General features: G+C 47.0%; 1 protein-coding gene across 1 annotated transcript; it reads left to right on the top strand.

Moving 5' to 3' along the window:
• Window positions 1–1,190: 1,190 nt before the first annotated feature.
• MAL2 (mal, T cell differentiation protein 2) lies at window positions 1,191–23,529 on the top strand. Its single transcript, XM_083749403.1, has 5 exons — window positions 1,191–1,352; window positions 6,577–6,747; window positions 14,275–14,463; window positions 21,552–22,566; window positions 22,775–23,529. Exons 1-4 carry the CDS (start codon window positions 1,218–1,220, stop codon window positions 21,621–21,623), a joined length of 567 nt encoding a protein of 188 aa, XP_083605529.1. The 5' UTR covers window positions 1,191–1,217; the 3' UTR covers window positions 21,624–22,566; window positions 22,775–23,529.
• Window positions 23,530–25,886: the final 2,357 nt, after the last annotated feature.

The raw sequence follows: 25,886 nt of genomic DNA, 5'->3' as shown, positions 1-25,886 counted from the left end.
CCACGACTGGACCTAATGGTCAGGGGTCCCTTTACTTTTAGCACAACAGGAACATGCATATATTTACATATCAGTGGTGGCCAACACTCCATGCATCTAGGCCAGGGGTGGGGAACCTTTGGCCTTCCTGATGTTGCTAAACTACAACTCCCATCTGTCTCAACAAGCATTGCTAATGCCCAAGGATGATGGGAGCTGCATCAGGAGGCTCAAAGGTTACCCACACCTGATTAAAGCCATGAAAGCTATCAGGCAGCAATAAAACTTGTACTAATCTTTACAGTACCACCAGGTTCTTGGCTGATTTTTGCTGCAGCTCAGAGCAGACCTGTTGAAATTGGTGCATTTCGGTAACTTTAGTCTTGATTTCAAGGGGTCTGCTCTTGAGTATGACTTAGCTGGGGAGTCATTCCAACAGCATTTTCCTACTCAGAAGTAAGCCCCCATCGAGTTTAATCGGTCTCACTCCCAAGCAAGGGTGCACAATGCTTTTAAAAAGGGGCCTTAGCTCAAGAGCAGAACATCAGCTTTGCACGTGTAAAGGTCTCCGGGTTGGACTGGGAGAGATCCGCGCCTGAAATCCTGGAGATCCCTGTTGCCACTCAATGTGGCCAATGCAGAGATAGACGGGACAATTGTCCGACTCAGTTTCCTATGCTCCTGAGCGTGTGCAAAGTGCAAAGTTCTTTTTCCTTCCTTCTTTCCTAGCCTACCCCCACAACACAAATCGGGCAACAGGGATGCCCCCTCCGGGAAAAAAAAACCCTTAAAAAGGACTCGGTGCTTAAAGACGGCCAAGATTGACGCAGGCCAAGTCAGCCTGTACAGCGCCGAGCACACGCTTTGCCTTGATTAAAGAGGCGTGTGGAAGAAGCGTGTGCGTGTGCATGCGCGCGCACGTGTGTTTGCGTTGCCTTGATCAAGACGGAGCCCCCTCTAGCTCGGCACAGGACGCGGGAAGGTGGGCGCCAAGGCCGCGTCGGCGATCGGCGAAAGGGGGCGGGGGATCGGCGGGGCGGCGCCCAGCGAGTACACTCTCCCGGCCCGCCACCTGCGCCTCCGCGCTTCCCTTTCTGGTCCCTCCTTCTTCCTTCCCTACCTGGCCGCGGCCACGTCAGGGGCTCCTGCTGCCGCCGCCGCTTCTGCTGCCTCTCTCCCTCTCGCCCGATCGCTCGATCCCTGCTCTGGGATCCCCCCTCACCTACCCCGGAGGAACCATGATCTCCTCCCGAGGGGGCGCCATGCCGCCGCCCCCCAACGCCACCGCCTACTACCCTCCGCCGCGCATCACCCTGCCCTCCGGCTTGGAGATCCTGCGCACCTACTCGGGGGCCTTCATCTGCCTGGAGATCGTAAGTGGGGGAGCGCGGGTGGGAAGAGAGGAGATCGGGGCGGCAGCAACAAGTGGGAGGCAGAAAGGGAGCACTCCGGGATCTCTCTGCCATGATTGTGCCGGAGGGGATTTTATGCAGTTGTGTTGCTTCGCTGGGCGCTAAAAAAAAAAACAACCACCACCAGTTGCAGTTTTTAACATTGGTTGAAAAATATATGTTTCCCATGCATGTTTTTTCCTCTTCCTAGCACTTCCCTAGCAGAAATGCACCCGGTGACATGACTGCCCCACACCTGCCCCTCTTCCCCTCTCAAACCAGGGCACATAGTTTGCTGGAATTCAGCAAGATGGATCCCCACCTTGTGTGTGTGTGTGTGTGTGTGTGTGTGTGTGTGAGAGAGAGAGAGAGAGAGAGAGAGAGAGAGAGAGAGAGAAATATCTAAACTGACACCAGGGTGAAAGGTGTACCTGTTCAATTGCTGCTTACCAAACACAGCTGTTAGTCATGAGATTCCCTAACCACTTCTTAAAATTGCATTTATCTATTCCCTCGAAGTCTTTCCTAGCTACAGCTTTTCTCATTTCCTCCCTGATTTGGATTTTTTTAAAAAAATTATATAGTCTTCAATCAATGTTCCATGTTTACTTGGTCTTTGAAATGATAGCTGCATTAAGGGCCAGTTGTGGGCTTAAATCATGTGACACGACCTCATTCCTAAAAGTAAAGGTAAAGGTACCCCTGCCCGTACGGGCCAGTCTTGACAGACTCTGGGGTTGTGCGCCCATCTCACTCAAGAGGCCAGGGGCCAGCGCTGTCCGGAGACACTTCCGGGTCACGTGGCCAGCGTGACATCGCTGCTCTGGTGAGCCAGAGCCGCACACGGAAACGCCGTTTACCTTCCCGCTGGTAAGCGGTCCCTATTTATCTACTTGCACCCGGAGGTGCTTTCGAACTGCTAGGTTGGCAGGCGCTGGGACCGAGCAGCGGGAGCGCACCCCGCCGCAGGGATTCGAACCGCCAACCTTTCGATCGGCAAGTCCTAGGCGCTGAGGCTTTAACCCACAGCGCCACCTGCGTCCCTACCTCATTCCTAGAGCCCCTTTAATTGCTCACTTAATACTTATTTCTCTTCCCAACCCTACATGTCTTACTTGGACCCATGCCATCTTAGTTAAAAGCTTCCTGTCTTGCCTGATTTCACTTATGTGGCGCTCATCTGTATAAGCCCCTCGCTGTCTGAATAGCAGCAGCTTTCCAGGGTCTCAAAGTAAAAGTCAGAGATCTTTTAACTAGGTAAAGGTAAAGTTACCCCTGCCCGTACAGGCCAGTCATGTCCGACTCTAGGGTTGTGCGCTCATCTCACTTAAGAGGCCGGGAGCCAGCGCTGTCCGAAGACACTTCCAGGTCACGTGGCCAGCGTGACGAAGCTGCTCTGGCGAGCCAGCACCAGCGCAGCTCACGGAAACGCCGTTTACCTTCCCACTATAAAGCGGTACCTATTTATCTACTTGCACTTAAGAGTGCTTTCGAACTGCTAGGTGGGCAGGAGCTGGGACTGAACAACGGGAGCTGACCCTGCCGCGGGGATTTGAACCGCTGACCATACGATTGGCAAGTCCTAGGCACTGGGGTTTTACCCACAGCGCCACCTGCATCCAGAACGCCAAGACCTTAACCTCTTAACCAGGAGCCAAGACCTTAACCTCTGACATTATGCATCCATCCAAAGCTCTGCTTCTGAGCTATGGCCCTTCCCCACAAATCTCCCCCTTCCCCACCCCCATCCAGCCTTCCAAGGTGGCCAGATGCAAAAGAGACAGGGCATAGAAGAGGAAATTTCAGCAGGTGCTGCATCCCTCCACCGCAACTCTCTCATCCTGACCAGTTCATACACCCATTCCATTCAAGGTTAACTGGCTTGTTGTCAAAGCAGCCGCAGAATGTGTGGTGACAGCCAGTCTTGGGTGTGGCTCATCGCAACTACAGATTGCAACCTTCTTGTACCATGGATAGCGAACTCTGCTTGCCCAAATGTGGTTGGACTTAGCCCTAGCCAGGATAGCTAGTGGCCGAGGATGATGGAAATCGTGGTCCACAGCTTCTCCAGCCCTCTTCTGTGCTATCATAGACACTGCGAAGCCAGGTTTAGTTTCAGAGTTCCCCTGGCACGGCTCCTGTAACAGCATGCAAAAATTCAAGAGCTGGCATTTCCCGCAGCAACGAGAAAATTTTCTTCCTTCTATGCAGCTGTTAAAATCCCTAGGAGCCCAGCCACAAAACTGGGTTGGCAACCTTCTTTTTTTTCTTATTATCACCTGTGTGGATGTACCCAGTCTGTTACACCCTCCTCACACACACCCACATTACAGGAACACCTCTCCCTACTATTCTCACATGCTCTCATTATTTCTCGGGATCACGCATGCGCCTTCCTGAACTTCATTCTTCCTCATGCGCTCAGCTCCATGATGCTTCCACTCCCTGTTACCCACATCCCTGGACCTGTTAAAAACAAACACTGCCCACCCCCCAAAGGAGTTTAATGGTAGCCCATGAAAGCGCTTTAAATCCAGAGTGTGATTCACAAAATGGACAGTCCATCATATACCATTTGCCTAACAAGCCAAACTGGAAATCCAGTCACAGGCTTCCCTCTCTTAAAACCTGCCATTTAATTGTAGGGTAGATTCATTGAACTCTCTCCCACCGCTGCGCATACAGAAATAATTTCAGTAGTGGATTTCAATCTGTTCTCTCCCTTCTCTTTAAAATTCATGTTTCCTGAACGAGTTTGCATGCTAATTGTTTGCTGTAGCAATTAAAACGCTTGCTGGTTCACAAGTAAATAAAGTACGTCTAGACTATACTGAAGCGATCCATACGTTGTTTGTGTGGACAGTTGTCTCTTGCACTCCAGAGTTGTAACTCCTTAGAGACAGGGAGCAATTGTGAAATGAATTGACTTTTGTGTTGCTCTCTCTTGGCAGAGATGCAGGGATATGGAGCAAGATTGCCTGCTTGAAATCCAAAGCTGCAAATTCCTATGCAAATAACCTGGGTGTAAGCCCCATTGAATGCGCTGGGACCTACTCCCAAGTAAACATGCATAGGATTATCTTGTATGTGCCTAGAGTTTTCCAGAATAAGCAAGTGATTAAGAGCAGAACAGCGTTTCCCTCTTTGAGATCGAAAGTAAATTCCCTCCTTGTTTGCTTAGTAGGGTCATAAATATTTAGCGACTGGGAAGCGAACGCCTTGCAGAGCTCAAGTTAGACAGAAGGCGCAAAATAGGAGCACAGGATCATGCAGATAGGTGGCGGAGTTAGTAAATTATCCAAGCAAGATCATGGAAGAAGAAGAAGAAGAGTTTGGATTTGATATCCCGCTTTATCACTACCCTAAGGAGTCTCAAAGCGGCTAACATTCTCCTTTCCCTTCCTCCCCCACAACAAACACTCTGTGAGGTGAGTGGGGCTGAGAGACTTCAGAGAAGTGTGACTGGCCCAAGGTCACCCAGCAGCTGCATGTGGAGGAGCGGGGAATCGAACCCAGTTCACCAGATTGCGAGCCCACTGCTCTTAACCACTACACCACACTGGCTCAGTGGACTGGACAGTGTCTACCGCAGTGCAGGGAACCCTTGGCCCTCCAGGCAGTGCTGAACTACAACTCCCAACAGCTCTTGACAGCATTGACCAGGGATGATGGGAGTTGTTGTTCAGCAACAGCCAGAGAGCCAAAGGTTCCCCTGCACCTGGTCATAGAGCCATGGAATTGACAGGGGTGTCAAAAACCATCTCGTCCACCCACTGCTCAACACGAGAAAAACAGATCTTTGGCATCCCTGACTGATGGCTTGAAGACCTATAGTGAGGTACAGCCCACCAGCCTCCTAAATAATTGGGAAGCTGCTCTTACCATTAAGAAGTTTATTTTAAGGCCTAACAAACTCAGGACAGTTCTGACATACAGCAAGTATGGACAGAAGGAGCACACAGTTTGGCTGAAATTAAACAGGTGTTCCTGAATGGGAGACGTCTGAGAACCCTGCGAATGCCTCCTTGAGCTCCCTGGAGGAATAGAGAGATAGAAGTATGTAATACAAGGGGTTTGCGCTTAATTTCTGCCTGCAAAAGTGTTCTTGGTGGAAATGGTTCACCAAAATGCCCTACCTTCTTTGCTGTTGGTGGGTTCCCCCTTCCCTGCTGCTCCTTCAGCTCCGCTCTTTTCTCCAACCAATCAGGGATCACACAGCGAGCACAATGACACCCCATCTCCACGTAGCCCATGAATGTATCTCCGTTGCTGAGGCAGCCAAGGCAAGGCTTCCTGGCAGGATGCAGCGATTCCTCTCACAGCATGACAAGGATCATTGGTCCAGTTGCCTTGGCAACAGGGACATTTCTTCTCATGCACACCCAGGCACTGCTGCACCCTTTCCTGCCTTCCCTGGGAAAAAAAAAATCACAGGGGGAAAGGTGTACTTTTCAGGGTGTGCAGAAGCGCTAGCAAAAAACCAAGCCGTTCCGTTTTGACTTAGTCCTACAAAGTATTCCCTGTTTCCTCTTCCAAGCGTTCGCTTTGCCCTTCGGAAGGGCCTGAGAATGACCACCCTGCAGTCTGTGTCATTTGATCCCTGGCCAGGAGACCATTGGATCCACCAATGTGGGTGTGCGGGAGTGCCAGAGGGCCCATGGCTCCAGGCGTGGATTTTTGAGGGGGCAAATCTTGGGCTTAGGTATCCTGGGCCCAAATCATTCAGGGCTCTGTCTATCAACACAAAAGCCTTGAACCTGGTGCATGGCATGTGCTGCCCACATCAGCTGTCTAGCTATTGTTTCCTATACAGTGGTACCTATGGTTGCAAACGGGATCCGTTCTGGAGGCCCGTTTGCAACATGAGAAGAGCGCAACCTGAAATGCCATATCTGCGCAGGTGCGTGGCGCGATTTGGTGCATGCGCGAGCGGCAAAACCCGGAAGTAACCCTTTCCGGTACTTCTGGGTCGCCGTGGGATGTAACCTGAAAGAATGTAACATGAAGCAAACGTAGCATGAGGTATGAGTGTATTCAGAATTGAGTGGCAACGTTCCAGGAAGTGAGGGAAGCCTCACTTCTGGCAAACGGTGACTTTCTAAAGTCCGGGACGACACATATTTTGTAAATACAGTGTGATTATTGTGCACATACGTTTCGGTTTTAAGACCTTCTTTTGTTTTGTGTTTTCCCTTTGTGTTCTCAGCTGTTCGGAGCACTTGTCTGGATTTTAGTATCCGCCACCCACGTCCCTCTGCCGCTGCTGCAGGGCTGGGTGATGTTTGTGTCGGTGACGGCTTGCTTCACCTCCATCTCCTTCCTCTGCGTTTTCCTCTTCAGTTACAGAGAAAGAATCGCAATTGATTGGAACCGTTTGGTAAGCATTTAAAAGGCAGCACATTGTCGTTATTATTATTATTAAATAGAAATCAGTTAATAGTGTCTTCGGGAGCTGTAACATTCTCTGGAAAGTTGGACCCAATTTGCAGATGCAGTCTCAAGTTTGTTAGCAGGTACAAAACAACAAAGCTAGAAAAAACACATTTTATTTATTTGATTTTAACCCCACCAAAGAACTGAAGGTGGTGACATACATGGTTCACCCCTCTCTGCATTTTACGACATCCCTGTGGGGTAGGCTAGGATAAGAAGCAGAGAGTGGCCCACGGCCACCCAGTAAGTTTTGAACCTTGTTCTCCCAGGTCCTGGGATCCCACAGGACGGAGAGTGGTCTAAACCACTGAGCCTCTTGGGCTTGCCGATCAGAAGGTCGGCGGTTTGAATCCCCACAATGGGGTGAGCTCCCGTTGCTCTGTCCCAGTTCCTGCCAACCTAGCAGTGCGAAAGCACACCAGTGCAAGTAGATAAATAGGTACCACTGTGGCGGGAAGGTAAACAGTGTTTCCGTGTGCACTGGCTTCCGTCACAGTGTTCTGTTGCGCCAGAAGCAGTTTAGTCATGCCGACCACATGACCCAGAAAGTTGTCTGTGGACAAACGTTGGCTCCCTTAGCCCGAAGCAAGATGAGCACCACACCCCATGGTCGCCTTTGACTGTACTTAACCGTCCAGGGGTCCTTTACTTTTACCTACCTTTTAGTCCCCCTAGGGCTCTTAACATTTACAGCTCAATAATTTGTATGTTTTCACTCCCAAGTAATGGATGCATAGCATTGCAGCAGTAATGTATAGGAGCAATCAGAATTTACTTAAAATGTCCCTCCGGTTATATCAAAGCAGATAGATATAGACATAGACTTAGAGGTATAGATATAGATGTTTTATTTTGTATAAGTGCCTCCCAAAGCCATGGATATTATTATTTAATACTATTCTAATGATTGTTGAATGTTACTTTTTTGATATCGGTTACCTGTTTTAAAGTTATGTTTTATTATCACATTTTTGCATTGCATTAGATTATTATAAGATGTCCATTTTTTGTTTCTTCAGCTTGTAAAACTGCCTTGGGTGTTGTAAGATAGAAAGATGGTATACAAATTAAAAATGATGATAATGATGATGACGGATGATAAACTTCAATTTTTAAGAGAGGGTATCCGTTCTTGTGTGAGAGGGCAGGGGGCATGCCTTTTTTATTAAAACCCCTACTGCAACATTGGAAAGAAGAAGAAGAGTTTGGATTTGATATCCCGCCTTTCACTCCCTTTAAGGAGTCTCAAAGCGGCTAACATTCTCCTTTCCCTTCCTCCCCCACAACAAACACTCTGTGAGGTGAGTGGGGCTGAGAGACTTCACAGAAGTGTGACTGGCCCAAGGTCACCCAGCAGCTGCATGTGGAGGAGCAAGGAAGCGAACCCGGTTCCCCAGATTACAAGACTACCACTCTTAACCACTACACCACACTGGCTCCTGAAGACTCTCCTACCATCTTAGAGCACCTGATTTCTTCAACAAATGTGTAAATTAATGCTGAAACAATTTAGTTTATTATGATGCATGCAAATAGCTCCAAGGTGACAATGTGACGGCCACACTTTCCCATGAGCATTTTGTAAATCTCTGCTTTATTAGGAGGAAAAGTTGTGCATCTTTCACGACTAATTAGCAGTTACGCGGGGCAGAACATTTTCCATTTCATAAATTCATCAGTACCGAATAGATGTCAGTTGCAGATACAGTGCTAGGCAGGTGTTGGCCGTTTCAAAGCTTTTAGCTTTGTTTACTGAGCACAAGTAAAATAAACATGCTATGTTAGATCGCTTCTAGTAGTCAAATAATGTACGAAGGGCACAACATTGGCTACCTCTCTTCTAAGGCATTGGGGGAGGAAACCACCTTTTCAAAGTGAAAAATTTACAGTGCGAATTACCATATTCCAATTCAAAATTTCCTGTAAACTGCACATCACCGCTGATTCACAAGTGTGAGTTCATCGCTTATCACATCACGGCTCTTTGCTGAATGTGTGAACTCTCTCAACTGGGAAAAGTGCATTTGAAATGATATGGCTTCTCCTCTCCATGGGGATTGTTCTAGGATGATTCATTCATACTTATGCAAATCATAACTTGATGCTGCCATAAGGGAGTGATTAACATGCATGCCCTTGGCTGGCTAGTTGATGTCCAGGAAGACTTAAAGGAGCCTTCCTGGGTCCTCAGACATTGTTGGGTTACAACTCTCATCATCCCAGACATTTGCCTATACTGGCTGGGGATGATGGGAGTTGTGGTTCAAAAACATCTGGAGACCCAGGTTTGGGGAAGGCTATATTACTATGGCTGTGAACATGATTGCTTGGGACACTACTATTCTAGAATGAGGGTGGACAGAAATTAGCTGCTGGTGCAGTTTTATGTCATCTGATCAAGTCCACAAAATGGTTTGCTCTTAAGGAAGTCAAACCCTCCTGATGGGTAGCCAGGGTGATGTTCTCCAGATGTTGCATCCGTAATGCCCTTCATCCCTGACCACGAGCTGGGAGATGATGAGAGCTGGAGTCAAGTAACATGGAGCTTTTCAAGCAGATGTTGGATGGTCATCTATTATGGATGCTTTAGCTGAGATTCCTCCATTGCAGGGGGTTGGACTAAATCAGTGATGGCCAAACTTGGCCCTCCATCTGTTTTGGGACTACAATTCCCATCACCCCTGACCACTGGTCCTGTTAGCTAGGGATGATGGGAGTTGTAGTCCCAAAACAGATGCAGGGCCAAGTTTGGCCATCACTGGACTAAATGATCCTTGGAGTGCCTTCAAACTTTACAATTCTACGGTTCTACCACCTGGAGGGCACATTGTGTTGCTCTTGAAGTACTGTGGACACTGGATTGTCTACAATGCTGCTCCTGCTCAGAGCAGACCCAGGCAAGTTATTGAAACTGACTACTTCATGGTCATTCATTCCAGGGAGTCTACTCAGAGTAGGACTAATATTGGCGGCAACCCAGAAACTCTGTGGAGGCTGTGCAAACTAGCAGAGGAGAGCAGCTTTCAAGACCGCACTATGCTACAGGGCCACTGGAGAGACTGTAAACCTTTCAGACCCAAATCGAAGCACTTAGAAATTCTCTCACTCCCGTGGGTGAACAATTCCATTAGTTTCAATGGAAGCAAATTTCAGCTGGGGATAGGCTTGTCAACACCTACTCCTCAATGTTTACGCCATGCCTGCAGAGATGGAACCCTCGTGGTTTATCTGGGTGTTCCTTCGGTGTTGTTGTGGCATTATATCCATCTCTTTGTCTGTTGTGTGCGCGCAGAGTGGGAGCACTCTGAAAGCACTTTTGATCTGGAAAGCCACAACCACCTCCGTGTATGTTTGCATCCATCCTTTCCTTGCTTGCAGAGCAAACAAGAAAGGCCCATGGCTATGTTGCAGAACTCAGGCTTCACCTGCACAACACGCCCCAGTCGGCAGTGCCATGGAGAATTGTTTGCTCGTTTGACCTTTGTTTTACACCAGGCGCTTAATTTGTGTCAGCTAATGCAGGTCCAGGCCTGCCTGCTGTATGTCCCACACCAGGGAACCATTCCTAAATTACGTCGGGCCTTTGCATCAATTTTGCAGCATAGAGTTAGCCATATTGCCTTTCATCGCACATTTTGGGCTCCTCCATACAACCTGTTTGTTGAGCATTCATCCTGAACTGCTTGCACAAAGCTCATGCAGTGCTTAGAGAAGGCCTTGTCTGTATTCAGCCTTTGTTTTTATTTGTCTGCGGAGAAGATAAACAGCAATGAGCATTCATCCTCATTTGTTTGTTTGGTGGTTATACGTCTTCCCATTCATCCATTGTTAATGACAGAAGGACCACAGCTTGATGGTAGAGCATCTTCTTCGCATGCACAAGACCGTGCGTTCAATCCCTGGCATCTCCAGGTGGAGCTGGGCACGCCTTCTCCTACCTGAAACCCTGGAAAACTGCTGCCAGCCAGAGTAAACAATGCTGAGCTAGATGGTTTGACTTGGGGTAAGGCAGTTTCCTATGTTTATCCCGCGCTTTATAGCGCATATCCCTGTCATTTTCCTGTCTGCAAAAGGTCTTTTAAAAAAAGCAGCTGATTTGTTATCCCAGAATCCTTTTTAATTTATGCAAACCTACATTTCCCTTGGGACGCGGGTGGCACTGTGGGTTAAACCACAGAGCCTAGGACTTGCCAATCAGAAGGTTGGCGGTTTGAATCCCCGCCACGGGGTGATCTCCCGTTGCTCAGTCCCTCCTCATGCCAACCTAGCAGTTCGAAAGTACGTCAAAGTGCATGCAAGTAGATAAATAGGTACCGGTCCGGAGGAAAGGTAAACGGCGTTTCTGTGCACTGCTCTGGTTCGCAAGAAGCAGCTTAGTCATGCTGGCCACATGACCTGGAAGCTGTCTGCGGACAAACGCCGGCTCCCTCGGCCAATAAAGCAAGATGAGCTCGCAACCCCCGAGTCGTCCGCGACTGGACCTAACGGTCAGGGGTCCCTTTACCTTACATTTTCTTTTGAGTGGCTTCACTGAAGTGGGAGCCAATCCTGGTGAGGGAGGTGTTCTCTATGAAGATTGGAGCTGTCAGTAGAGTCTGTCCTAGTATGGAGACTCTTCAGTGGTGCAACTGGAATAAATAAGGGAATAGAGGTAAAAATCTTTGGCAGTCTGGGGACTCAGCTATATAGCTGCAAATAAAATGTTTTAAGTGCAATATGCAATGTGACACTAGATGGTTGACAGTGAACTGTATGGAAAATTCAATGTATTTTTTATAAAATGCACAAAAAAGCATTTTCAGAACATTTTTTTGTACGTGTGTAGATTCCACCTGGGATTCCTTGTTTCCGTTACAGAGTGGAGGAGGTAGCAGCAGCGGTGGAGGAAGCCGCTTGGGCGCTTGGGGTGGGGCACACTGCAGGGCCTCCAGAGTCTGCCTGCCTCCTCCCACTCAGCCACCCTACAGCTGGTGGGGAGGCAGCGGCCCACATCTGCCACACACCCCTTCCTTGCCCCTGAATAGCAGTTGTGAGGGGCAAGACAGCTGAGTGGCATAGGGAAGCTAGTGGGTGTGATCCAGAGGTTTCAAGGGCATCAAGAGAAAGAAGCAGTGGGCTTGCTGGCATGGCTGCCATTTTAATTGTCCCACAATGCAACACCCTTTTGGAATGGGTGGGTCCTCATTTTGTCAGTTCTGTTCCAGTGGTTTTCTGGTTTTGTCTGTGTCGAAATAATGGTGTGGGTTATTGAATTTGGACCCCCAAAATCTTTAAAAAACAAAAACATGCCTTTCCCTCTGGCAAAGGTTTCTGTCCTTCTACTAGTGACAGAGAACTTTATTGTACTGGTTGCCAAGGGGCAGAGGAAGTTCCAGGCGGGTAGAGGAAATGAGATCATCTACCTTCTGAAAACACCCACAAAGACCTGCGCACACTGGGCTACTCATACGGGATGTATGTGGTCCCTTCATCGGCCAGAACTTTGAGCAAAGGTGTTGCCCATTGGACAACTGAAGGCCTAGGAGATGAATGGTGGTTCTTAGTCCATGGTCACTACAAACTGCTTATTGTGCTGCTTGTTTCCTCAAAGGATCCTGGTTCCCTTGTGTGTTCCTAAGACAGGAACAGTAATTGAATTTCTCTGAATTGCCTTGTGGCTTCATCTATCATACTCCAGGAGAATGCCCTTTCATATGATGGATGACGTGGGTCCCTGTGTGAGAAGGGAAGGCCTTATATTCAAAGAGGATATTGCAGTGGTTCTCTGTGAGATTTCACACAGAGGCACATTATGTACATATTTACACACACACACACAGCCTGCGTTTCCACTCACTGGAACCACAAATCTTGTCTCACACTCCTTCCAACTACCTCAAATGCAGCACACATTACTTTTTCTCTGTAGGGTTGAACAGCAGCTGTTCGCTCATATGAGAGAAACTAAAGAAGCAAACCTGGGGAGTTTGCTAAATGTTAGGAGGAAATCTTCCAGCCTACACCATCCCTGATCTGATCTTTTCCCTGGTGGGGGGGGGAAGTATGCGGGACACATTTGGCATTTCCCGACAATATTGTTTGGTAGCTGCTGCAGGAGTGAGCAACTACCAAAACCCTAAGCACAGCGACATCACATTTTTCCTTTTGCAAAAGGTTGCCAAAGGAACATTGGCTGAAAGCAGTCTACATCCCCTGTAACACAGGGTTAGGCCCTGAGTTCATTCCTGTTTTGTTTCTACCATATAAATCAAGGTTGGGAAACTTTGGGTCTGTGGGCCAAAAGTTTGAGTTTGTTTGAAACCTAAACAGCTTATCTCTTATTCCTTTGTAAGTGTTTCTAAAAACCGTTTTTGTAAACTCAGGGAAGCGTTTCAGCCCTGCTCTTTAGTTTGCTGGAAATCATTTAAAATCATTTAAGGTTTACAATGTTCTCATAAATAGGGCTATGTTTAAAACTTGTCATTGAGGTTTTTATACCTTTATTGTAAACTCAAGGAAGCGTTTCATACCTGCTCTTGAGTTTGTTTGAAATCACTTAAAATCATTTCAGGTTAATAAAATTCTTTATTCCTTCTGAGGAAACTGATTGGTTCAGTGAAACGACTTTTGTAGCCGGCATCTCATAAAGACTTTGTTTAATTCTAGGTTAATTTTCCCTTATTTTTTTGTTATTTTTGTTATTTAATTCAATTCTCGTTTCAGGGATTTTCACAGCAATTCTTTTGTTTTGTTTTGTGTAATTTCTTGGTTCTGTGACTGTATTTTTTCCACCAAAGGTGGCCCTCTAGGCTGCTGTCTCTGGCCCTTAGAATTCTCCTCAGGCCAAAGCCCTCACTGGACGCCCAAGTGTATTTGCTTGGCTGGGATGTGTCCTTGAGCTCTGATAACCAACCCTCCAACATTCTTCAGATGAAAATCAGGAAATGGGTCCTTTCGGTGCTGTGCTTCCATGCAAGTCAGCAGGCTCATGCGAGAGCACAGCTCTGAAAGATCTTCCTGAACTCAGCGGTGGCAGTGCTGGAGAGGGAGAAATTGGGACATTCTGCCATCCAATCAGAAGCCAGGATGGCTTCTGTAATTTCAGTATTTCACAGGAAAACTGGGACGGCTGAGGGGTGTGTATAATGCCTCTTGCTTCCCTAGAAGGTTGGGGGTGGGTGGGTAGGAATTAGCCTACTGCAGAAAGGAAAAACCCACGTGTGGTGCCCTGCCTGCTTCAAAAGACAAAGGCTGTGTGGAGTAGTGGTTAGAGTGTCTGACTAGGCCTCTCACTCTCTTGCTCCCTCCTGCCTGAGTACCAATTCCTCTCCTCCAGGGGCAAACCCTTCCCCTTCTCCATCCTCTTCCTCCCTGGGTACCAATTACTCCTCACATAGCTTCTGCTTCCTCCTCCATCCTCCCCTCCCTTCTCCTCCCTCTCTTATTGTTCCGCTCGAACCGACTCTTTATTTCTATTTTTGTTCCTTTTCAGGATTTCATTTACCACGCAGGTGTCTTTGTCTGCTATTTTGGGACCTTTCTACTGCAAGCGGCGACCACCTCTTTGCATTCTCACCCAGTGAAGTACACCGTCAATTTCGACACCACCAGGAACATCAGTACCACTAGCTTTGAGAAGCTTCTAAGTGAACACGAATACAACTTGAGCATCGCAGCTGCCGTAAGTATTATAAAGGCACATCGTTAAAGGGAGAGGGGACAAGTTTCTCCCTCCTCTTCTCTCTCCTTTGGACCTGTCTTCCTCTCCTGACCATGAGAGGGCTCTGATGGGATACAGTGGTACCCCGGGTTAAGAACTTAATTTGTTCCAGAGGTCCATTCTTAACCTAGAATCATAGAATCATAGAGTTGGAAGAGACCACAAGGGCCATCGAGTCCAACCCCCTGCCAAGCAGGAAACACCATCAGAGCACTCCTGATATATGGTTGTCAAGCCTCTGCTTAAAGACCTCCAAAGAAGGAGACTCCACCACACTCCTTGGCGGCAAATCCCACTGTCGAACAGCTCTTATTGTCAGGAAGTTCTTCCTAATGTTTAGGTGGAATCTTCTTTCTTGTAGTTTGGATCCATTGCTCCATGTCCGCTTCTCTGGAGCAGCAGAAAACAACCTTTCTCCCTCCTCTATGTGACATCCTTTTATGAAACTGTTCTTCACTTGAAGCACCACTTTAGCTAACGGGGCCTCCTGCTGCCGCCGCACCGCAATTTCTGTTCTCATCCTGAATCAAAGTTCTTAACCCAAGGTACTATTTCTGGGTTAGCAGAGTCTGTAACCTGAAGCGTCTGTAACCCGAGGTACCACTGTACTGTGATGCCTTGAGGGCTTACCTAGTCTTCCTTTCGTGTTGTGTTCCTAGACAGTGGTCCACGCTTTAAAGCTCTGTGTCTGAGCACCTACTTCTTTGTCCTGGGGAGGCCCACATTTAATCTTTTTCAGGCCGGAATAATAATAATAATAATAATAATAATAATAATAATAATAATAATAATAATAATTTTATTTATATCCTGCCCTCCCCAGCCAAAGCCGGGCTTAGAGCGGCTAACATCATACAAGTAAGGCAATGCATAAAAACAAGCGATCAATACATTAAGATACATCCCACAATTAATTCAAACAAATTAAAATTAAAACTGGACAAGTGGCAATCTTCAGGTTAAAACTTCAGGCGGTTACCAACTGTTTTCCACTGATATTATAAGCACCTGTGAGCGGGCTGGGAACCTCCTTTGTGCTTGTTCTTATACAAGGAGAAAATGAGTGAGACTGAACCCTGACCAAAGGCCCGGCGGAACAGCTCCGTCTTGCAGGCCCTGCGGAAAGATGTCAAATCCCGCAGGGCCCTAGTCTCTCATGAGAGAGTGTTCCACCAGGCCGGGGCCACAGCTGAAAAGGCCCTGGCTCTGGTCGAGGCCAGTCTGTTCTTTCTGGGGCCCAGAATCGTTAGGATGTTGTTATTTGAAGACTGTAAGGTCCTCCATGGGGCATACTAGGAGCAGCAGTCCCATAGGTATGAGGGTCCTAGGCCGTATAGGGCTTTAAAGGTTAAAACCAGCACCTTCAACCTGATCTTGTACTTCACCGGGAGTACCCTACTCAAGCCTTGCCCACTTTAAGTAGAGAGCCTCCAGTATACCTGAAGGAGCGTCTCCACCTCCATCGTTCTGCCCAGACACTGAGGTCCAGCTCCGAGGGCCTTCTGGCAATTCCCTCGCTGCGAGAAGCCAAGTTACAGGGAACCAGGCAGAGGGCCTTCTCGGTAGTGGCAGCCGCCCTGTGGAACACCCTCCCACCAGATGTCAAAGAGAAAAATAACTACCAAACTTTTAGAAGACATCTGATGGCAGCCCTGTTTAGGGAAGCTTTTAACGTTTAATAGGTTATTGTATTTTAGTGTTTTGTTGGAAGCCGCCCAGAGTGGCTGGGGAAACCCAGCTATATGGGCGGGGTATAAATAATAAATTATTCTTATTCTTATTCTTATTCTTCTTATTATTATTAGAAAGTGCTCTTGGACATCACCTGCTGAGAAGTCATCAGGGAGTTTGAGGTGCTCAGTGTGCAAGGGGCAGCTTTCTCAGGGAATAACAACTTATTGGTTGGTGTCTCTGGTGGTTTGCAGGTGGGGGGAGGCTGCCAGGGCGATTTCCCAGGTGCATTTGGTGGGGGGGTGCTGCTCACACCACTGTTCCCGAGCCAGCCCTGTTCTATCTTGTGAGGCTGGAATCTGATCAAAGCAGGGCTGGCTCAGGGAGGGCGGAGCAAAAAGGATGCAACAGCCTCGTGCCCTTCGATCCCAGCTCCTCGGGGGCGAAGCCACATGCAAGGGGCGCATGGTGTTCTTCTCAGGCTGCCGTCTCCGAGCCGCTTTCCAAAGCTTCACAAAGTGGCACAGGCCTGGTGTTGCTCTGGCGGTAAGAGCTGGTATGTCATGGCGCAGTTAAAGCACGCTCCGCCGCTGGTAGTTTGAGGGCCTCAGGGTTGCAGCTCAGGCTTGGAGTCCAGGCCTAAACCTGGGTTCAACCCCTCCATGGCTTGCACTGCTGGTTTTCCTGATGCAGCTGGTTCTTTCCGCTCTCTGTCAGAATCTTAGTTGCTGTATAGCAGGCATTTCCAACAGGTAGATCGCAATCTACTGGTAGATCACGGGGGTGTCCCAGGTCGATCGCCACCCCCCAGGTCGATCTCCCTCCCCCCCAAAAAAGTTCAACAACTTTTGCTTCCTAAACAGCCTTGGTAAAGGGTAAAGGGACCCCTGACCATTAGGGCCAGTCGCGGACGACTCTGGGGTTGCGGCGCTCATCTCGCTTTACTAGCCGAGGGAGCTAGCGTACAGCTTCCAGGTCATGTGGCCAGCATGACTAAGCCGCTTATGGTGAACCAGAGCAGTGCACGGAAACGCCGTTTACCTTCCCGCCGGAGCAGTATCTATTTATCTACTTGCACTTTGACGTACTTTCGAACTGCTAGGTGGGGCAGGAGCAGGGACCGAGCAACGGGAGCTCACCGCATCGTGGGGATTCAAACCACGACCTTCTGGTCGGCAAGTCCTAGGCTCAGTGGTTTAACCCACAGCACCACCCGCCTTCTCAAAAAAAAAGCGAAAAGCTCAACAACTCTGGTCCAATGACAATGGGTAGATCACTGCCAGTTTTTTTTTTTAATACTGTGAGTCTCTTGGAAGTTGGACGTCCCTGCTGTATAGTGTCAGGATTATGACACTTCCTTGTTTGGGAAGTCTTGACTAGTGATGACCAGGCTTTTTTTTTTGGCAAGTGTGAGTGCTGTGGATGAGAGGGAGGGAGGGAAAGAGAAAGAAAGAGAACACCACACCCTAGTGGTTTTGCCTGTGGTTTACGAAGCTGCAAAACAGGTTAACAGAGCACGAGTGAGTAGGAAATCCATAATGTGGAGCTGAATTGATGCTGAGCTGACCCCATGGGTCAAGCTACTGCTTTTCACTACTGCTGCCTGTGTCACTTTTGCAGTGCTTAAATTGGGGGCAGGGCAGGCAGAGGAGCTGTGCCCCCTTAGGAGTTGCGACTGACCCTCTTGGCTACATAGGAAGCTGCCTTATTTTGGCTCAGACTCTTTGCCCATCAAGCCCAGTGCAGCTTGCTTGGACAGGCAGCAGCCCTCCAGCATCTATCCCACCGCTTCCTATAACACGATCCCTTTAACAGGAAGTGCCAGCTATTAAACCTGCGACCTTCTCTGAGGAAAGTATGTGCTTCTCCACTGAGCCACACTCCTTTCCCTGAGAGGATGTGGGAAGGGCTGGAGCATTTCTCTAATGTCCAGCCAGGCTTCTTGGGCCCCCTTCCTCCTGTCCCTTGTCTGTTTCTTCAAAGGGTCCCCTTGAGCTTTCTCCCTTCCATTATGGCTTCTATAGGACTCCAGTCCTCATTCCACCCCTAAAGTCGATGTGCTTCCTTTGAGGACACACAGTGCAGATTAATAATCATTTCTCCTCTCCAGGAAACCCTGGAAGCTATAAGTCAGGGGTAGCCAACATGGCGTCCTCCAGATTCTGTTGGACTACAACTCCCATCATCCCTGGCCATTGGGACTTGGAGTCCCACAACAGCTGAAAATGTCCTGTTGCAATGTTTCTGAGAATGACATACTAGAGAATACTAATATTTCACCAGACTACAACACCCATGACTAGTTAAACCTGTCTAAAACATATAGTAAGGCTAAATCCTCAATGTCTGCTTGGACACGCACTTGAGTCACTGCCCTGGTTCCTTGTGACCCAAAAGGTGCGAATATCATGCGCAATCAGGGATTAGTTGTCTTTTTATAAGAACAAAACTTACGTAAGGATACACTTTGAACTTGGTGGGGCTGGTGCTCAGATAGATCTGCTTTATTACCAAGGCATTAGGGAGACATCAAAGCCATTAAGCAATCTATGGAGCACAGTCCCAACGTTAGAAAGAAACCTGGATTACGTTTCAGATTGAGAATTATTGCCAAACTTATATAACCAAAGTTGATGTCATCCACATTATTTTTGGGTGACTCACCTCAACGGCGTTGATGAACAGGTAGATCAAAGAACATGTTATGCAGGGAATCTCCCAGCAAAATTTCTCTCTCTCTCTCTCTCTCTCTCTCTCTCTCTCTCTCTTTCTTTCTCTCCCTCCACCCCCCCCACTTTTATTTTGTGAAACCTGAGGAATACTTTACTATCCCACCAACCCAATTGGCGCAGTTTTTCAGGTCTTTAAAAATGTGTTGCTCTTCCCATTATTTCCTTTTAAAGTGATGAAGTTTTAGGTGCCCTTTTGGTGAGGGGAAATGGGAGGTTGGGGTTGGAAGAGAGCGGGACTCCTGCCTAAAGCTTGGAGAGGTGGGCCACTGGCGGAGGAAGAGGAGTGCGGAGGGAGCGCACCGTCCCTGGCAGTGCAATCCGGGTAGGGTGCCATCGCGGCTGCTCCCCCACCCGCACTGGGCGCCACACCCCTGTAGGCTGCGCCCCCTGCCCCCAGGACATGCGCCACCCCTGCCCCCACCTGCTCTCTGCCCCCCAATGCCGGAGCATGAAGCTCTGTCGCTGAGGTGGGCAAGCCACTGTGGTCAATGTTGGGGTCACTAATAATAATAATAATAATAATTTATTTATACCCCGGCCTCCCCGGCCAGAGCCGGTCTCAGGACGGCTAACACCAATAAAATTACAATGAAACATAATGAGACACAATTTCCAGATGCTATTTTCAGCATCTGAGCATGCGCAGATATGATTTATGGCACCGTGGAAGCGAGTCCCCGCGCCGCGCTGCACCGGTTTAGCGCAGCGTGCGGAGACTCACTGAGCGGGCGACTTGGTTCAGGGGTGATTCGTGGGCCAGTTAAACAATCTCCGTGGGCCACTTGTGGCCCATGGGCCTTAGGTTGCCTACCCCTGCTCTAATGACTACACCACACTGGCTTCCTAGAGAACTTATGCTATGGGGCAGCTGTAAAAATTAAGTGGGCAACTAAATATGGGGAAAGGGAAAAGTCAGTTAGATAAGGATCTGAAATATTTCATTGAAGTTTGATTTTGTTTTGTTTTGGATTGTTTAATTTGATGTTTTAATGTGTTGTAAACCTCTGAGGTTTTTTTCTTTAAAATATAAAGTGGCATAGAAATGATGCAAATAATAATAATAATAATAATAATAATAATACAGTCGTACCTTGGAAGTCAAGTGGAATCCGTTCCGGAAGTCCGTTCCGGCTTCCAAAACGCTCGGAAACCAGGGGGCCACTAGGGGCACATCGGAAGACAATAACATCTCTCCGACCCACACGAGGTAATTAGGAGGCTGTGATGGGAGTAAATAGCCTCCCTACCCCCCCCAAGGTTGTGGGGGGGGGGCTGCCCTTGCCTGCTGTGCCCTATACCACCCCCGAATTTGTGGGGATGGGGGCACTAGGCAGAATGCCCTCCTGTGGATCTCGGCGCTCCTGGACGCTGTCTCTGATCCGCACCGCTAGCTGCAAGAACTTCAAAAGGAACAATTAGGAGAAGCGAATGCACATATTTCAAGGAAGGAGGGGGAGTAAAGACTGCTAACTGAAGAGATCTCTGATAAAACAAGACAAGTTGGAGGAATAAGAATTAACCATGAGAAGATACGCCAAGACTCGGTATGGCAAAGGGACTGGATGGGGGAGGGGGGAAAACTTTTCTTTCTTTCCTCTATGTGATTAAATAAGAATCCCCCCCTCACAAGTCAGAAATGTCACTTTAATGACTTAAGCTGTGGATTTATGACTGTGTAGAGATAAATTTTCCAACCAAAGCATGTTTTAAGAAGACCGTGGAATAGTTTAAGAGCTTTGGAATGACGCAGTTAAAAATACCGTCACCATGTTGGCAAGCTCTGTCAGAGGACTTGAGTCTGGGAGGAGAAATAGAGCTGTTTTTATATTGTGGGTGAGACTCCTCAGAGGGACTTAAGAACGACAGATCCCGAGATTAATGATGGAAAGAGTGATGTTATTTATGAAAGTGATGATATATGGAAACCATCTCGATATGAGGATTGGACGAACGGAAAAATTCACGCAGGACTATAATTGGTGTTTATCTGTTTAAGGAGATTATCAGAGAAGATCATAAAGAAAAAAAGAAAAAATATACGAACAAGATGTGATGTGGAAACAGCAAGATAAGACTGGATAGAATTATGAATTTTATTTGGATTGATTTGGAAATTAACGCAGTAGCAAGAAGATGATCGGAATCCCCCTTCGGAACTTGAAATATGGGTCCCCTCAACAAAAAATTAAAATTCAGCTTTGTAATTCGGAATTTATGTGATGTGATTTGATTTGATTGGTTGGTTAATAAAAATTATTTAAAAAACAACAACAAAATGCTCGGAAACCAAAGCACGGCTTCTGATTGGCTACAGGAAGCTCCTGTAGCCAATCAGAAACCAAGTTGGATGTTCAGCTTCCAAAAATAGTTCAAAAACCGGAACACTCACATGTTGTTTGGGAGCCAACGCGTTTGAGATCCAATGTATGACTGTAATAATAAGAATAAGAATAATAATAAATCTCACTGCAAAAAAGGTGCCTAGGCATTCCGTTGTGGCACGCATAACCTTGATTTAAGGTGCCATGTGGTGATTAGCTTATATATCTGAGTTTCTGATTGGGAGGAAAGAGGGATTTGAAATCTAGTGGAACAACCAATGTTCTATAGGAAAACTCACCTGGCGCTTTCTTCCTCCCTCTGCAGATCTTTGCCTTTGCAACAACTGTGTGTTATGGGTGCAGCACTACCCTGGCTCTACGAAGATGGAAGCTATAGCACTAGAAGCGACCAGGCAGCTAAAGGGCATCCCGTCTCGTTTGCGTACTTGTTCCGATGATCAAATGATGTACTACTTGTGGAGTTGCAAAGGATGCTTGGAACACATTTATATTTTTCTAAGATGTTGACACACACAAACATACACAAGAAGTCTATGTCATAATTATATATGTGTGTATATAATATATAATATATATATATATTTGGACAAGGGTGGGGGAAAACTTGCTTGCTTATTTCTCCGGTTTTCAGTTGCTTATGTTAACTGATTTCCCGGGAGCGTTATCCTCTGCTACAGATAGTATTATAAAGTTGAGTGATGGAATAGGGTTATCGTCGGCAGACAACAGCGTACTTTTTTTTTTGGTGCTAAACATCTGCTTGCAAGAGAAGCAGACATCTCTGCAGACGGGCCGTGTCTCTCTCACACACGCAAACACAGGGAGGCAGCTATGAAACGATCCGCCTGAAAGCTAACTGTGTTCGCAGGCCTGCCAACATCAGCAGCTAAACACAACCTCCGTTTATTTCAGTGCGGCATCCTTTGGCAACCTGGTGCCCTCCAGATGTTGTTTTGGTCCAGCTCCTATCAGTTGTCATTCCACAACATCTATAGGTTGGCAAAAGGTGCAGTGGGGACTGTGCTGGAATACGGCTACCAACTCCCTGGGTTTGGCCCTGAGTTGGGTTTTGCAGTCAAGTCTCAAGGCCATAGGGTAGTGTCAAATTGCTGCCTTTGAATCTTGAGTCTAGGAGGTTTTCAGTAGTATTCCTCTAAAACAGTATAAAAATAGCTCACCATTCTGAAAGAGAAAAAGTGTAAACTTTTCTATCAATGTTTCCCCAGATTTCCAGTTTCTCCAGTGGGAAAACCAGGGAGGAAATTTACCCAACCCCATATTAATTTTCCCCTGTTTCCCTTGATCTTCACATCTGTACAGTGGTACCTCGCAAGATGAAATTAATTCGTTCTGCGAGTTTTTTCGCCTTGCGAATTTTTCGTCTTGCGAAGCACGGATTCCCATAGGAATGCATTGAAAATCAAACTTGCAAGACGTTTTTGTCTTGCGAAGCAAGCCCATAGGGAAATTCGTCTTGCAAAGCAACTCAAAAAACTTAAAACTCTTTCGTCTTGCGAGTCTTGTAAGTGCCACCACTCTGAGCCCCTTTTAGCTCACTTTTCAAGAACTGGCCGCTCCATTCCAGAGATCTGTCAACAGCATGTGGAATTTCCATGGAAGTCTCTTAAAATCATTTAACAATTTCTCAGGAGCTATGCTAGGTGGGTTCTCCTAATGCTCTTGATCTGATGTCTATGCAGGCGGTAAATGTAATATTTTTCAGAAAGTTGATTTCCCCTTTTTTTATTACTTTAAAAAGAAAGTAATTTATGGAAAGGTGGGTGGGTGGGGGAGTCTTTTAATATTCATTCAGTCCTTATATAAGGCTCTAGCTTTAGTTTTTAAACTGTACTTTTCACCTGTAATCTTCAAAGCATTTTAGAGAAAAAATTTCTTGCCCAAGAGGAAAAATTTAGGTAAGCAACATACTCAAAGCTTTAACATTAGCAGAGAATGGAAGTGTACTTTTAAAAAAAAGGCAAGCCAGGAATATTAATTGGTTGGATTTGAAATCATGACAACTAGCTAATTCAATAACCATATAGATCTCAAGTCGGGCTCTTTCTATCTGGTATTTGTTGGACTGATAATATAAATATTTTTTACAGCTCTGAATTTAAATTGTGTATCAAAATTCCTTTTTGAAACGATTTGTGTTTCTTCAAGGGAAATAGTTATATTCAGTTTTAAAATACATACCTGTATTGATTAGCACTGTAGCACAAAACAGGGATATTGTTTCAACTCTGTGGGGGCTGTATAAACTTGGATTTTATTTCTTACTTCTCCTGGTCCTGTGTGTAAACAACAATATTGTTCCATATTGTTCCATATTGTTCCATATTGTTGTTTACTGCAACAATATGGAGTCCCTTTCCAACTTTTGCAGGCAAGATCTGGAAAGTGCCAATGTCTAAACTCATATTATCTAATTTATATTGCAGACTCCTGCACTTCTCAGAAACAGCTTTAGATTTTGAAAGCCAATAGCTTCTTGCATTGACAAATTTTGTTTCAGCAACATGTATTTATATTGCAGAGCACCTCTAAAGCATTGTTCTCAGTGTGGAAAAAATGTATATTTGTGGTTAACTGTTGTGCAGGTTACTCCCTTGAATATAAATGTTTGCACTATTTCACCTGGATGGGCAAGTTCTTAACCCATTTATGCTTTCTGTAAGTGTGGCATTTACGCTTTCTTCTAATGAAAGTTTCTTAAAGATCATGTGAATGGAACTGAGCCCAGATCTCCAGTTTGACTTCTTTGCATCGCCTCATTTTGTTGTGCTGCGAGACACCACGAACCAAAGGAAGGCATCGTCACTGCCTGAAACCAATGTTGAAATGGGAAAATGCAGTCTACACGAGCAATTGGTAGAGGATTAGGGGATCTGGATAGGAAACAGGCTGGATCCAGTCTAGGCATGGCAGCCTAGACAAGATAAAGGTAGTAATTGGGTTTGGAGTGCAATTTTGAGAGGAAGCGGCAGAGTCCGATTGACTGGAGCAGGGACCTAAGCAATAAACAGCTTCACAAGTCAAGGGAAGGGCTGTGGCTCAGTGCTAGAACATCTGCTTTGCATGCAGAAGGTCCCAAGTTCAATCCCTGATATCTCCATGTATGGCTGGGAGGGACCCCCAACTGAAATCTTGGGAGAGCTGCTGCCAGCCAGTGTAAAAAATACTGAGTTAGATGGACCACTGCTCTGACTCAGGGGACGCGGGTGGCGGTGTGGTATAAACCACTGAGCCTCTGGGGCGTGCTGATCAGAAGGTCGGCGGTTCGAATCCCTGCGATGGGTTGAGCTCCTGTTCCTCTGTCCTAGCTCCTGCCAACCTAGCAGTTCGAAAGCACACCAGTGCAAGCAGATAAATAGGTACCACTGCGGCGGGAAGGTAAACAGTGTCTCTGTGCGCTCTGGCACTCGTCACGGTCTTCTGTGCACCAGAAGCGGTTTAGTCATGCTGGCAACATGACCCAGAAAGCTGTCTGTGGACAAACGCCGGCTCCCTCGGCCTGAAAAATGAGCGTCGCAACCCCATAGTCGCCTTTGACTGGACTTAACTGTCCAGGGGTCCTTTACCTTTACCTTTTTTTGCTCTGATTCAGTATAAGGCAGCTTCATATTTTTCACAGACAAAAGGTACCGGAAAGGAGACGAAGAGATCCAAATGTACAGTGGTACCTCTGGTTGCGAACGGGATCCATTCCGGAACCCCGTTCGCAAAATGAGCAGAACGCAACCCACATCTGCGCGTCGCGATTCGCCGCTTCTGTGCATGCGCGTGATGTCATCTTGAGCTTCTGCGCATGCGCAAGCAGCGAAACCCAGAAGTAACCCTTTCCAGTATTTCCGGGTCGCCGCAGGATGCAACCTGAAAACGCTCAACCTGAAGCAAACGCAACATGAAGTATGACTGTATTGGTGAAACAGAATCTCCCCCTCTCTCTTTGATTGGTGCGTTCAGGTTTCCCTCTTGCCTTTGAAGCTGGCTCTGAAGTTTTGCGAAGTCGTTTGTCCCTTACTCGAGTCACAAACGCCTTAAACCTGAGCTAGTAAGTTGGGTGAGGAGAGAGGGAGCTCTGGTGTCAGGAGGTTCAAACTGGATTTGTGACTCAACTAACTGAACCACAGCTGCTGCAGGGAGACTTTCTCAAAAGGAAGAAGGGAATTAACCTTTTCGTCTGCTTTGCCTCCAGCCTAGATGGTTCAGCAGAAGCACTTCCTGTTTGGCCTGGGAGCGCCAGGAAAATAAGCTGCCAAGGCCTCTCCCTCCAGTTAAATAATACTCTCCCACCTCGTAATCTTGCTGCTGCTGAAGCATTTGTGCTTGTGACACATTGTGCCAATGAGAAAGGAAACTTGAGGACTTGTAGGAGCTTTCCAAGCCATGGGACGGAGCTCAGTGGATAGGAAGGTTCAGGACAGGCAAAAGAAAGAGCTTTTTCACACAGCACGCAGTTGATCTTTGATTCTCCTTGTGTTTTTATGCCTCAATTGCCAAGGTGAGTGTTTGCCATTAATGCTGTCACAGCTAATGCACCACCAGGGGACTGAGTTGCCATTTATTTTCCTGATTTGTATATTTAATTCATTGTGCATATCCCAGGCTTGTTTTTTTTATAAAAAAATTTAAT

Source organism: Podarcis gaigeae (genome assembly GCF_964106915.1).
Source record: "Podarcis gaigeae genome assembly, chromosome: 7".
NCBI lineage: Eukaryota > Metazoa > Chordata > Lepidosauria > Squamata > Lacertidae > Podarcis > Podarcis gaigeae.
The sequence above is the reverse complement of the archived record's forward strand: the minus strand, read 5'-3'. Positions and strand labels throughout refer to the sequence as shown.

Bases quoted from the DNA above. Each gene is read 5' to 3' on its own strand.
- MAL2 (XM_083749403.1), top strand. From the start codon at position 1,218: ATGATCTCCTCCCGAGGGGGCGCCATGCCGCCGCCCCCCAACGCCACC. The intron at 1,353-6,576 runs GTAAGTGGGGGA...TTGTGTTCTCAG, and splicing joins CCTTCATCTGCCTGGAGATC to CTGTTCGGAGCACTTGTCTG. The intron at 14,464-21,551 runs GTAAGTATTATA...CTCCCTCTGCAG, and splicing joins ACTTGAGCATCGCAGCTGCC to ATCTTTGCCTTTGCAACAAC.